The sequence below is a fragment of the Notamacropus eugenii genome, chromosome 4, assembly GCF_028372415.1.
Source record: "Notamacropus eugenii isolate mMacEug1 chromosome 4, mMacEug1.pri_v2, whole genome shotgun sequence".
Taxonomy (NCBI): Eukaryota; Metazoa; Chordata; class Mammalia; order Diprotodontia; family Macropodidae; genus Notamacropus; species Notamacropus eugenii.
Window position 1 is genome coordinate 236,501,227 of NC_092875.1, and position 15,274 is coordinate 236,516,500.

The 15,274-nt window shown below is 37.3% G+C and overlaps 1 protein-coding gene across 1 annotated transcript in view; it reads left to right on the plus strand.

The window, feature by feature from the left end:
- LAMA1 (laminin subunit alpha 1) overlaps positions 1–15,274 on the plus strand; it is a 186,526-nt gene that overhangs the window by 140,277 nt on the left and 30,975 nt on the right. Inside the window, exons 48-49 of the mRNA XM_072604263.1 lie at positions 1,687–1,811; positions 13,488–13,638. Of these exons, the coding sequence (XP_072460364.1) occupies positions 1,687–1,811; positions 13,488–13,638 (276 nt within the window). The remainder of the gene's footprint in view (positions 1–1,686; positions 1,812–13,487; positions 13,639–15,274) is intronic.

Consider the following 15,274-nt stretch of genomic DNA (forward strand, 5'->3'; position numbering starts at 1 on the left):
GGCCCAGAGTTTAAGGTTTTGGAATTTCCTATTTCCATAAGGATCTCTTCTTTCTTGTCTGATAGTTCTGGGCTTTAATCAGAGATACCTAGTAGTGTCTTTGAATTCATTAGGGCACATTAGAGAACATGACCAAGCTCTTACTATGTGCCAGGCACTGTGCTAATAGCATCTCCCTTGATCCTCAGAGCAACACTGGGAGGTAGGTACTTATGTTATCTCCATTTTACAAATGAGGAAATGGAGGCACTCAGAGGTTAAGTGACTTTCCCAGGGTCACGTGGCTAGTAAGTGTCTGAGGCTAACTTTGAACTCAGGGCTTCTTGACTCCAAGCCTATCTGCTGTACCACTTCACTGAGTAAATATTTCTCACCAAATGAAGTTGAAAACTGATGTAGCTCATGCTCTGATATGACCATCCCTATCCCCACCCACACTGACGTAGAAGGTGGCTCCTTGCTCTCCCTTCAAGATCAGATATTCCTGAGGAGTTGGGGAGTTATTTTCTATTGGTTCTATTATTGTTTATTGTATTTCCATTTTACAACTCATGAGCCTCTAGTGGACTGCTTCCTGCTATGATTATTAATCATCTGGAGTTAATTAGATATTAGAAAAAGGTTTGTACAAAACATTCCCCAGAAAAAAAATCTGTGATAAATTCCCTTGTCAGTGCATACAAGAGAAAGTAGACTCAAGCCAGGGCATATGTAGCAAAGGTTCCCAGGTTCTGGAATTCCTTTTGCTGGAGTCCCCAAGATGCTCCTTTGAGGTGTGATGTAACTTTTCTGCTGGGGTGTTTGAAGAGCCTTGAAGTCACATCCACTCTCCTTGGCTTCTAATGCAGACACTATCAAGGATGCAGATGGAAAGACAGGAAGTACATCCTCCTCTGGAAAAGGGGTGAGAGGAGGAGCCTGAGACCAAGACTGAGAACAAGGTCGAGGGCTTTATGCTACCCATTTCTGTTCCCTTTCTCAGGCCCACCAAAGAGTCTTTCTTAGGAGATTAGCTAGAATGTTCTCTCCTTTATGCTTTCCAAAACTCAACTCTTTGGGTTCTAAAACAGCTCCTTTGAATTACATGAGATGTTTCCAAGTCCCTCACTCAATCAGAACAGACTTTGTTTAGCACCTAGTGAGATGCTTAGATACTGGTCACACCCAGTGAACAATTAAGCTGTTTTCTCACCTAATAAATGTCATTAGGATTTTGGATGCTATCAGTTACTTTCAGTAGGCTGGGTAATTGTCTAGACCAGGGCTGTCAACTTCAAGTAGAAACATAAGCCACAAAACTGTACATAAGGATTTATTCTGCCTGCATAGTAACTTAATCTTAAAATGTAATATTCTCCATGTTGTATTGTATTTTTAGCTTCATTTTGCTAAATATTTCCTACTTCTATTTTAATCTGGTTCTGAGGCCAGCGGGGAGTGTTATGGGCTCATGCTGATGCCCTTTTCATCTTTGCACAGATTTTAAAGAAAATATAGCAATTGAAGAGTTTAGCTAGAGTATTTTTCCTCTTTTGTCATTTGCTTGGTTTTTTTTAATAATACTGAATTTTTAGGTACTGCGTTTGAGACTCTTTGGAGATGTTACTTCATTACCTAGAGAAATTTATGTTATTCATTATTGCTTTGCTTCATCAAGATATTGTGTCTTTTTTATTCCTCTTTTAGAAGTCACCTGCTGTGAAAGTTACTCATTTTAAAGGGTGCATGGGAGAGGCATCTTTAAATGGAAAATCTATTGGCCTGTGGAACTATATTGAAAGGGAGGGAAAATGCAATGGCTGTTTCGGAAGGTAAAGTTTTCCCTTTTTAACATGTAGAATGTTGTCATTTTAGTATTCAGTAGCAATGTGATTGATTTATGTTGGACTAGACCTGCAATTTCAGTGGTGTGGACTGTTTGCAGTATGGAGACCCTCTCTATGGTTGTAGATAAGCAGCTTGTCTGAAACTGATGATCTTATAGTATTGTGTGGGATATTGATTTTAAGTGACTTGTCCATTGTCCCACAGCTAGGGCAGTACATTATGCTACCTCTCTGAATATTTACTTGTACATATATCAATATTTTTAAAAGGATAACAAATGTTTAATGCTGGCTATTCCATTGCCATATAAATTTTATAGAAATGTTGTTTTTTCTTTGGAAGCATACTGAATTTTTTAAAATTTTCCTAGGAAATATAGTACTTTGTAGCAGCATGGAATACTATAGGGTTGTATAATTTGTGCTCAAATCATAAAAGATATTTTGAAATTTCTACATGTATAAATGTATCTTGAAATTTCATCAATAAGAATCTTTTGTCTCTGACTATAAAATGCCTAGTTGTTGTTCAGTAGTTTCAGTTGTGTCCAACTCTTCATGACTCCATTTGGGATTTTCTTGACAAAGATACTGAAGTGGTTTGCCATTTTCCTCTTCAGCTCATTTTACAAATGAGGAAACTGAGGCAAAAATGTTAAGTAACTTGTCCAAGGTTACACAGCTAATGAGTGTCTGAGGCCAGATTTGAACTCAGGAAGATGTGTCTTCCTGACTCTAGGTCCAACACCTGAGAAGATGAGTCTTCCTGACTCGTCTGTGCCACCTAGCTGCCCTATAAAATACCTAGGCCACTTAGCATATGGAAGTCTATATGATATTTTAAAATATTAGATAGATTTGATTAGACTAGATAGATAGCAAAAATTTCAGCTAATTAAAGTATCTAGTTTTTCATTCAACGATATTTATGTATAAGATCTTCCTATTATCTAACCAAACTCATCTTTGCTATAGCCAAAAATCAGTTTCTTCCTTTGGATCTTCTAGAAATAGAGGACAACTGTCCAGTGTTCTCTAGGCACCCTGCGTAATCACACTATTTACTTAGTTAACATTCCCTTATACTTTTCTTTTCCATCAAAGGCAATCTTATTCCCTTTAATCATGCACGGCATATTTTCTAGAATTTACCACCATGGCAGAGCTCCTTCAACCTTTAAAGAAATATGAGCCTATGAAATAATTTCACCCATTTAATGGATTCCATTTCTATAAAACCTAATGCAGCCTGAATATGTGCTCTGGTTCAGATACATAATAATTAACTAGAAAAAAGACAAGTCATTGAGCAACCAATATTGCATCTTGAAACTCTCTCTTTTTGTTGTCTTTATGGATGTCACTTACTTTTTAGATCACTATTATGGTTATATTTGTATTACGTGATTTATAGTTTAAAGTTTATCTAATTCAGGCTTTTTATGTGGTTACTCTTTTCCATTATATTACTGTTTAAAAGTTGGAATGCCAAATCGGTTTGTATTCAATTTATGTACTTATAGATAATGTAAATTTTTTCTTGCCATGAGATTGTGTATTTATAACTAACTCCTCAAAGTTTCAGTATTATTTCTTAATTAAATTCAACCAACATTGACTAAGAATCTATCATGCACAGAAGTCTAAATTGGGCCCTGAAGGACATCCAGAGTTAAACCCTTCTTGATCTCTTAATCACTCATTTGTGTTCTAGCTTCATTTCCCTCCCTTAGTCTTCACTGTATTGGCCATTTCAACAAGGCATTATTCTCTACCCTTAAACCTCTGCTTTCTTTATCCTTCATTACCCATCTTTCTAAACATGCTTGATCTAGTGGTATAGTGTAAAGACAACCAGATTCAGAGTCAGAGGACCTTATTTCACATGCCAGCTCTGTTATTTAATAGTTGGATGACCTTGGGTGAATTTTTATCTTCTCTGGGCCTTGGTTTTTCATTTGTAAAAATAAGAGAATTGGGCTAGATGAGCTCTAATGTCCCTTCTAACTCTAAATATTATAATTCTATGAAGCCTGCTTTGCCCTCACCCTCTCCCTCTCCCCTTCTACTCAATAACTCAGATACTGAGTACCCTGCTCAAGGAAGATACAAAATCCTCCTGAGTTCACTCTCTCATCTGCCATCTTTCTTTATCTATTGGTTCCTTCCCCATACCTACAAACCTGCTTATTACCACTGCCCCCACAATCCTAAAACAAAAACAAACTAAACAAACATTGTCCTTGATTATGCCAATCCTCAAACTGTTCTGTTTTGTTTTATTTTATCAAGACATTAGGATGATACAGGGCTGAGAGAGTAAGCTAGACCCAGGTGCTCTTTTCACAAGAATATTTCTCCTCCACTCTTGCTTTTATGGGGATGGTTGCAAAGGAGGACAGATAACTGTAATTCAACAGAGATGTTTAGAGGTGTCTGAAAGAAAGCAAAGGGCTGGAGTGTGTGGCATTTAGAGTGGATAGATCCCATCCTGCGTACTGTGGCTATAAGGTATGACTGGAAAGGCCATGTCTGAGATACTGGGTATGCCAAGTAGATGTTTGGGGTATACATTTTGTTCTGGGAGAGATATGCAAGTGTGATGCTCAGTACCAAGGTGTGACATGAGACCAGAGTGAAAAGTGAGTGAGGATGGAGGCCAAAAACACTGCTATACAGGGTATATGTGTATGTATATGCATGTACATTCCTATGCACATGTAGGTACATGCACATGCACACATAGATGTGTATGTATGCAGACATACATACACATATACATATACACAGATACATACATATATATATATATATATACACACACATATAATGGGGTCATAGAACTTGTAACCTGGTAGCTAGTCCTTCCCATTATAAAAAGTCAAAACAACAGATTGTAAGAAGATGACATCTAAATCCTGAGCAGCTGAGATCATTGCACTTTTTGAGAGAGTGTGTGTGATCTGATACACTCTGGTCATCTTAACATTAAATCATTCTGTCCCCTTCACTGCTAGCCTAGGAAGAGTCTTCTCCATGCACTGTCTCTACTTTTCCCCCATTCAGTCAACTCTGAGTAACTTGTCCTCATCATTTTATTGAAGCCCTGTTCTCCAGGGTCATTTAACAACCTCTTAATTGTAAAACCCCTTTCTCAATCTACACCCTTCTTGAACCGTTTGATGCATGACACTGTTGACCACTTATTCCTTCTGGATAATTTCCCCCCTACTCTAACATCCCTCTTTCTCATTTTTCCTTCCACCTGTCTAATGGCTTCTCCTCAGTCTGGTTTGCTGATTTACCATCCTTCCTCTGTTTCTGGCAGGCTCTTCTCACTTTTCTTGTTCCCTTTCTACCTTTTCACCCTTGGAAACATAATCCACTCCCCTGATTCTAGTTATTACCTTCCTACAAGTGGTTCCTAAGACTTTATATCCAGCTACAACCTCTAGCTATCTAATTAGACATCCTTGAGATCCCACCAGCTCTTTAAAATGCATATGTCCAAAATCAAAATCCCTACTCTTACTCTTCCTTTCAAGTTTGGTATTTCTCCTCCTTGTACCACAAACCTCCCAGTTGCTCACTCTTAACTTTAGGGACATCTTAGAGTCTTCCTTATCCTTCATCTTCTATATCTATCTAGTCAGTTGTTAAGTATTCTTAATCCTTCCCCCACCATATCTTTTCTATCTGTCCAAGGATGTGTTGTTAAAAGTCTAATAACCAGCTCTCTGGGGGGAAAAGACTCCCCACAACACAGTGAAGTTTAATTGTGTTATTAACTTTCTCTTCAATAATTGCTTAGGTCTAGATAATCAATAAGACAATAAATCAAGCACTCATTTGTATTGTTTGCTGATTTCTGAGGTGTCAGTACTCACACTGAAAATTAAAAATCCACACTAGAGCCCTTTTGAGTTGTCTCCAGCATACCCCTGCATCTCTCTCTCTCTCTCTCTCTCTCTCTATTTTTTTTCTCTCTCTCTCCTTCTATCCATATTAAATTACTCTGATTATAGCATCATAGATGTAGACTGGAAAGGACTTCAGACATGATGTAGGCTAAATGCTTTATTTTTACAGATGAGGAAACTGAGGTCATGGGACGTTATGATTTGCCAAAGGTCTTACAGGTTGAGGTAGAATTTGAATCTAACTCTTCTGCCTCCAAACATAGTATACTAATTTCTACTGTACTATGCCTCTGGTTCCTTCTCCTCTTGCAATAACTTCTTAATTGGTCTCCTTGCTTTCTTCTTCTCTTTTTTCCCTCTCCTATCCATCCTTTATAAAGCTGCCAAAAACAAAGAATATTTCTAATTAGCAGGCCTGATCATCACCCTCTTTTGCTCAGAAATATTCAGTGACTTCACCTTACCTATGGCATAAAATAGACGCTTCTTATTTTGACATATAAAGGTCTTCAAAAAAGTGGCTAGAGTGATCGGTTCAGTGTCCTGAGTTCAAATTTGACCTCAGATACTTAACAGCTGTGTGACACAGTGCAAGTCACTTAAGTTCTGTTTGCCTCTGTTTCCTCAACTGTAAAATGGAGACAGTAATAGCACCCACCTCTCAAGGTGGTTATGAGGATCAAATGAATAATATTTGTTAAGTGCTTAGCATGGTGTCTGGCACATAACAGTCTTTATATAAATGCCTATTCTCTTCCCTTTTATTTATTCTCCTTCACACATTCTCTGTTCACCGTTATAGATTACAGTAAAATTTACAAAGCACAATTCTTACAATAAGCTTTTGAATTTCAATAGTGTAAGTATTATCTATATTTTACAGATGAGGAAACTGAGGCTCAGATAGATTAGTAAAATAACTATTAAATGTTAGTGCCAGGATTTGAGTGCAAGTTTCTGCTTATATTCTATTACATTGTGCTGCCCCCCAAGTTCCATTCAGTTGCCATCTCCTTCATAAAGTTTTCCCAGCTTCCCTCAAGTGAAAGTGGCCAACTTCCTCCTCTTATTTCTCTAGAATATTTTGTCTACATTTCTTCTTTGCCCTCAATTCACTTCACCTTTTATCATGCTGTTTGAGTATCATTAGCTCTTCTTTATTAAATGATAAGCCCCTTGATGGCAGAGATGGTGACATTTTTCCACATTTGTCTCCCTAACATTTTTAGGGGCTAGGTAAGTGCTTGTAGAATTGAATTATGTTAAATTGTCATAATCTTTGCATTCAATGAACTTGCAGTTGAATAGAGGAATACCACAAAGGGATAATAGTATACACAATTCTCTTTATTCAGTCATTTGCAATTGTGTCCAACTCTTGGTGACTCCATTTGGGTTTTCTTGGGAAAGCTACTGGAATGGTTTGCCATTTTCTTCTCCAGTATGCAATACTATGTGATAAGAGCACTAGAGAGGCATAAAATTAAGTTCTTGGGGAGGTCCAAAAAAGGAAATTGTACTGATAGGGGCATTTGTGGAAGGCTTCATGGAGGAAGTGGCATTGGGCTTTGAAAGATGGATGATAATTTTAATAGGGGGAGGGAGTAAGGCATGGAGAACAGTGTGAGCAAAAGTGTAGAGATAGGAAAGCATGAAATATGTTTGGGAGAAAGAGCAGTTCTCTTTGACTGAAATGTTCAATGAATGAAGGGGATGATATAACATGAAGTGACTATTCTCTTTCCCTCAGTCCTCCGCACTCTGCTATCTCCATTGATGTTTACTAGGGAGGTCAGATTTTGGAGGGTCCAGAATGCCAGGTTTGAATTCTAGTTGGTAGATAAAAGGGAGAAAAATTTTCAGCAATGACATGACTAGAGAGTTAATATAGTATTAGCATAATCTATACTTTGCTAATTAGTAATGATAATCAGATAATCTAAAGGGGCCAAGTTTGGTTGCAATTTCTGACTGAAACAACAAGTAGCATGCCTATCTACTTCTAACGTATTTCTAAAGTTGGAAACTACTTAGAAGGACTTCCTTTGCTAGGATAGTCCATGTTTTTTCTCTGCCTTAATCTTTCATTTTCTGGTAGGTTTATTGAAATTAACTGTCATTTGCATTTGGGAATATGAATAATTTTCATTTTATTAACAACTCCTTTTTTCAAAGTCAGAAATCTGTAAGACAGATAAACACAGCACACTTGAGGGCCACTAGCACAGATTCACTTTTGGTTTGGTCAGACAGGAAAGACACTAAGAAGGGGTTAATAATCTTAACTTTATTCTAGTCTAGTTCTCTCAGAAGAGGATTGCTGATAATGGGAGCACAACTCCTACAGAACTCCCTACTCACCCTTCTCACAGGGACTGGTGAGAAGCAGTGGGGAGACAATTCCTAAGTCTTGCTGGGGTCAATTGAGATAGGCATAACTTGTGTTTCCCCTAAATCCCTTCAAGCCTCATTGGGGACCAGTTGAGGCAAATATAGATTTCCCCCCAAGCCTTGACAGAGGTCGATCAAGACACACAGAGCATTTGTGCATTCAAACCTAAGGGTTCCCCATTCACTGTCTAGTGACCACCTATTTTATAGTCTAACAGACAAAGAAGGCATATTGCCAGCAATAGCCTCACAAGCTGACATCACCTTATCCCTTCATCTCACTGTGCAGCCACAGTCTGTATTATTTGCCATTATTTAACTCTGCACAAATGTGGTGGAGATGTTTTGAACCATAACTGTGGAAACTCGTATCTAGTGCCTGGGCACTAGAGATTGTTATGGCTGTGGATCCTGGGAAACTGAACTCTGAGAAATAATAAAAAAAAATTTACTTCACACACACACAAATCCACCTTACTTACATTAAAATTCACCTTACATACAAAATCCTATACTCTTTACCAGATCCCAGCATCCCAGGCCTCATGAGGCAGCATGGCACAATGGAAAGTGAATAAATCCAGAGCCAGAGAATCTGGGTTCAAATTATACCTCTGGCACTTGCTACCCATGTGATTGAGAGCAAACAAGTCACTTAGCCTTCCTTGGTCTCAGTTCCTTCATCTGTAAAATGAAGGCATTGTATCAGATTACCTTGAAGGTTTGAAGGCTTCCTTCAAGGTTTAAATCTGTGATTCTGTGCCCCTGTAATTAAACAGGTCCGATACATGTAGATTAAGCTAACACAAAACTTTTCATACATGGAGCTATTATTAGACCTTTCTGACTACTCATTTCAGTTATTTTAATATTGTGGAGACTTAAAGTCCACTTCAGTCCATACTATTAAATTAATTGAGCCCTTTTCATCTAAATCTGATAGGTCTAATTGCCTTAGCTTGCTTATTGGACAAAAAGTTAGGATCAAAGTATGTATTGTAGTGAGGCAATTAACCTCGTGTTGATCGAATCTGTTTTTCTCCAGTTCCCAGCTGATTCGATATTGATCTGGATCAATACCTGGTTTTGGTTGTTTTTTTTTCTTATAAAATGCAATCTAAATACAATCATATCCTTTATGTCTTGTGGAATTTGTCAATATATTGATCTCTCATTTGGCTCCTATTACTATTTTGTTGTTTCAAGGTTTTGAAGGTCAGGGCCAAAAATTTCCTCCCTTTGAGTAAATGAACACTCAGTTCAATTCAACAAGCATTTACTAAGTACTTGTTGGGTGCAAGAAATTGAGGACCCAAGGGCAAAAGTAAACCTCTTCCTGACCTCAAGAAGGTTATTGTACTTGAAGGACACTGGCACACTTCTCTGCTTGCCATTTTATTAATCCAAGTGATACTAAAGAATCAGATCTGGAATCTAACTTCTACTTAATTCAATTTAGTTCAACAAGCATTTATTAGGTGCCTTTTATCTACAAAATTCTATGTGTGTGGCACTGAGCATACAAAAAACAAAATCCAGAAAATAGTCCTTGGTGTCAAAGAGCTTCCATTCTATTGAGGAGAGGTAACATGTATACAGATAGATAAATGCAAAATTTTATAAAGAATAATATAAGGCAGTTTTAAGAGGTAGAAAGCCCTCATGACAGGGAAACATTTGTGTTCTGCCTTCAGGGAAGAGATTCTAGGAAACAGAGAATCTCTTCCAGGCATGGTTATATAGCCTCTGCAAAGACAGCAAGGGTAGGAAATGGAATAGTGGGAACCGTAAGTAGAATCAATAGATCAAGAGATCACAGATTTAGTGAAGTGCAGGTAGGACTTTATGAACCTTGTGACAGACTCATATGTCTGATGTCCTTAGACTGGCTCTTTCAAACTTGGAAAAGCTTTGCAGCAAACTGACTACAAGGTAATGAATTTTTTGGCCACAGCTACCCATGAAGGACAAATAGCTGGCAGAGCAAATAAAGTGTCTGGGTCTGGAGTCAGGAAGTTTCATCTTCCTCATTCAAATCTGGCCTTGCAAACTTACTAGCTGTGTGACCCTGGACAAGTCGCTCAATCCTGTTGGCCTCAGTTTCCTCATCTGTAAAATGAACTGGAGTAGGAAATGGCAAACCACTCCAGTATTTTTGCCAAGAAACCCCCAAATGGAGTCAAGGAGAGTCCTATGTGACAGAAATGAATGAACAACAAAAACCCATGACAACCTTCCGCTAGATCATGGTAGAGTTGCTGTCAGAGAAGTTAGTACCCAGCCACACTGATGAAGCAGAGCATTACCAAAGTATGATTATCTATATTTGTGTCTTATCCACTGGTAAGTGACAGGTAGAAACAGTGTCATCTCACATCTGTATATCCTCTAGTACCTAGCATTGTAAGTACTCTGTGCACAGGAAGCACTTAAGAAATGGTTCTGATTTTAAATTATTCAGTTTGAATTAATTAAATTTGAATTATATCTCAGTCTATTTAAGGTTAAGGGTCTTAACCTGGGGTTCGTTGATAGATTTCAAAGTATCCATATACTTGGATAGGAAAAAAATTACTCATTTATTTTCATTAACCTCAAATGAAAACTTAGCATTTCCTTCCATTATGATTTTTTTTAATCAGAGAAAGGCATATATAGGCTTTAACAGGTTGCTAAAGGGTTTAAGATTAAAAAAGAAAAGAAAAGAAAACCCTCCTGTAAGGTAATTTTATTTGTTTTTCCAGAAATGCTTTTAACATTTTAAAAGATATAGTTGGTTAGTTGTTGTCCTTCATTCTCAAAAAGCACCAAAATAACATCACTATGTTGGGGTCAAGGTACAGTATGTCTGACTGTGACTGATCAGACCGATACAATCTTGGAATGATCTACCTCAGATCAGGCACAAAGAGTCCATATGAACATTTGGAGTGGAAATGTCCCTAAACATATAACACTGAGCATGTTAAGGGTAGCAATATATGAGAGAAGACAGAACAGAAGTGTACCATCCATATATCTTTCTGCAAGTTTATGTAGGCAAAGACACAAGCTGCCCTCTTCATGAGCAAAGTTTATAGATGTTAAATGAGCACAAGAAAACTTTAACCTTCACTGCGATTATTAAGCATATGTTCTAGGAAGTCTCTTAAAGTGTCCCTGAGTATCCATTATAAAGACAGAGAAGAAGGAAGCCTTTAGCAGCCAGAAAAGCTCATTCTCTCCTAGATGTAAGTAATAGAGGAATAAGAGACCAAATAAGGGTGATGACATTAATCAGTAGAGCCAGAGCTATTTCTTTCCAACAAAATTAAGCCTATTTATTACCAGGGTCTAGGACCTATCTGTATGTGCCTTACTGATGGAGTACTTCATTCCCAAGGCATTGGCATCAAAGCTTATGATTTGGCACCAAGCCCTCGAGTATCCTAGCTGAAATCCAGTGAAAGGAGATGGATGATTAATAGTCCACATCCAAACCATATTAGGGAATGAGCTAGGGCTCTGAGAATTGGAAAAGAACATTGGTCTTGGACTTGAAATAATGGATTTTGAGCATAGGATGCAGTAGGACACAAAGAGAAGCCAGAATGTGGTGCTCTAGATATCATGTGATTACTCTGAGTTCCATGACCACCTCTTGGAGACTTTAGACACAGGCATATATGCATATACATTAATTCCCTTTTACCTGTATGTATCCCTAAAGATATTCATCTGAATTCCCCTGGATTCTCATCTCTTCTTGATACTCCCAAAACCTTTTTAAAAATATCATAAATCTTCATAGTCTGGAAATGTTTCATAGGATTATAGATCATGAGTTGGATGGGATCATTGAGTCCAGACCCATTATTTTACAAATGAGGAAACTGAAACTAGGAAGTTGCTTAGGATCAATTGATCAGCACTGTTTTAAGTACTGGGAATACAAAAAAAAAAACCAAAGATAGTTCCTGATGTTAAGGAGTTTACAATCTAATAAACAGTAGCTAGCATTTATATATGTTTGCTATGTGCTGAGCACCGTGCTAAGTACTGGAGATACAAAAAGAGGCAAAAGACAGTCCCTGCCCTCAAGGAAATCTAATGGGGGAGACAGCATGCAGACTAAAATATATTCAGAGCAAGCTGTGTAATAGGATAAACAGGAAAGGGAAATCACTGAAATTTAGGTTAGGGAAGGTTTCCTGCTAAAGGTGGGATTTTAGTGGGAACATAAAGGAAACTTAGGATATCAGTAGCTGGAACAGAAGAGGGATCTCACAGTAAGTATTTGAATTAGGGTTTGAACTCAGACCTTCCACACCACAGATCCCACCCGCCTGCCATTATTCCCTAGTGTTTCTGTTTTAAATTTGAGTTTTGTTTAGTGTAAATTCTTGAAAATATAACTTTAAATTGAAAAAAAAGGCTCCATGTGAAACATGACATGATTGAATTCTCAGATTCAAAGCATTTCAATAAACAATTTAAATGTGTTACCTTTTTTACTTATATATAAACTTTATTTGTCTAACAATTAGAATGCAACATGCATTCTATCCTTGCCTGCTGCCCCCTCACTTGTTTTTTGTTGAAGAGATCAAATTGACTGAAATGAAAATTGATATTCTACTGTGAATCTAAGAAATTGCCATAAAATAGGATTGTTTGAGGTAGGCAGTATAGCTGCTAGAATGCTCGATGTGAAGATAGGAACACTGGTGATCCTGCACGACTGAGACCTAGGCAAATCTCTAAGGTTTAAGTACCAATTTATAGACAGGTTTGCTGCAATTTGCATTGGTGGAGAGGGTTCCCAAATCTTTGAAATCACTTGACGTATATGATTTTAACACAATGCAACAATTTGCTGGCATCTGTCACTTGTAGATAATTTCTATGCTACTTAAAAGCACATTTGGATTGCGGGTGCTTAGCTGTTGGATTACTTAGAACCAGAAGAGGGCGATAGATGATAATACATGAAGGAGAAAAGTAGGAAGGGGGAAAAGACATTTGTAATGGTGCTCCTATCTTTGGGTAGAAAGAATCACAGCTGTTATTTATCCATTTGAGAATTTTCTTTTGAGTTGAAGCCCTCACGTACATCAACTTCCTTCTCATTTCCAAATATTCTCAAATCTGAAACAATGTAAGTAAAATGGACATTTAAATGACTTGATTCTCCCATTTGTGCCAAACATCAAATTCCTTACCAAATGATGAACATAATAGCTATACCAAAATCTGTATGAGAAAAATAGAAATAATGTTTTATAATTAAAAAACAAAAACTAAACAACAGACTTATGCATGTTATCTATCTGGGAACAGATTGTGTTTTATCGATTCTTTTATTTTGTAGTTCACAGAATGAAGACTCCTCGTTTTATTTTGATGGTAGTGGATATTCAATTGTGGAAAAGACACTCCGGTCTACTGTGACGCAGATAATAATGCTTTTCAGTACCTTTTCACCTAATGGGCTTCTCCTCTACCTTGCTTCTAATGGCACAGTAAGAAACTTTTCATATAGTGATTTGTGTGTTTTTAGATTCTTACGTAAATGTCTGGGATTTTAATGGCTCCTTTTTCTTTGTGTATTTTGCATCCAATTATTGCATATTTTTTAATGAGTGTTTGCCTACAATGGCTTTTTGTGAATTTCTTACCATTGGAACTTGACCTTCCTGTTTCTCATGTCATCAAAAAGGTTTGCATGCTCAGTACAAGTAAACAGTTTAACATGGCAGCCAAAAAGGCTAATATAATCTACTGCTATATTAATAGAAGGATTTACAGACATGAACACACCGTATGGTTTTCTGAATAGAAGGCTTATTTATATTACAAAATTTATATTACAAAAATAGGTTTATTTATAGTCAGGGAGAGCTGGGGTCAAGTCCCAGTGCTGACTCTACTGGCTAGGTTCCTTACTTAAGGAAATCACCTAACCTGTCAGTGTCTCAGGAGATTCTGTAGGACAGTAGTTTTCAGACTTTTTAAACTCATAATACGATATTTTTTGCCTTGAGGCAGTACAATACACTCAACATTTAACAACGCTGTGGGAGATTTGGGAACCTTAAAAAGAATTATAAGCCTATGTGGTCTGGCAATATACACAGTTTCTCTTCAATAAGAGCAGGTTTTTTTTGTTGTTGTTGTTAAGTTCTTTGTGAGTTCAAGGTCAGATGTGTTTGAAAGTTGGGAATACATGTAATAGACAAGTAGTATTTGTTTTAGAAATACTATACTTATAGAATGCTGAGTGTGTAGAATTTGTATTACATAAAATAATTCCTAAATGTTCTGCTGTCTGCAACAGCATAATATCCAAAACTTTGCAGCAGGCCTAGTCCTAATCAGAATCATAACCTAGTCAAATGTTCTTTGAAAAACTTGTTCCAACACTATTGTAAGACTGTAAGTTACAGGTGATCTGTATTAATGGAGGAAGTTCTGTATGGGAATTCTCCTACATTTATGAAAGCATGGCTCTGGATCCATCCTAACCCTGCTTTCCCCTACAATCCCAGACAAAGAAAAGAGTCTATACTAAGCAAAGTGTCTTTTATTATAATCCCACCACCCCTGCAGTATCCTGTTCAGACCTAGGCACCACATTTTAGGAAGAAGATTAAAAACTGCAACTTTTCCTCTTGGGACTGGGGGTGAAGCAACGCAAACAGGAAGGTGAAGGGACTTGTAGCTATACCATAGAAGTATTATTGATTTGGAGGAGCATGGAATTTTTTGACTTAGAGAGGGAACTTGCTCGGTGTTCAAGTATTTGAAAGACTGGCATACTAGACAGGGATTAGATTTACTTTGTTTTACTCTAGACTAGGGGACAAAACTAAGAGCACAGATGTCAGCCTATGGTAAGGAAAAATCTTTGTAATAAGTAAAGCTGTCTAAAAGTGGAATGCATTTCCTTGGAAAATAATGAGTCATCATAATTGAAGATCTTCAAGAGTATTCTTCATGACCAATTTTGGGGCCATCTTTGATGCAGTTTTCACTTTAACACTAAAAAGCTTCTGAAGGCTTTAAAAAGTCTGAGATTCTATGACTTTATGGGAATTTTCTGTGCTAAAAATACTCATGTCTCAAGGCTCAAGCGAAGACTAACTTTGCAAATGGCTG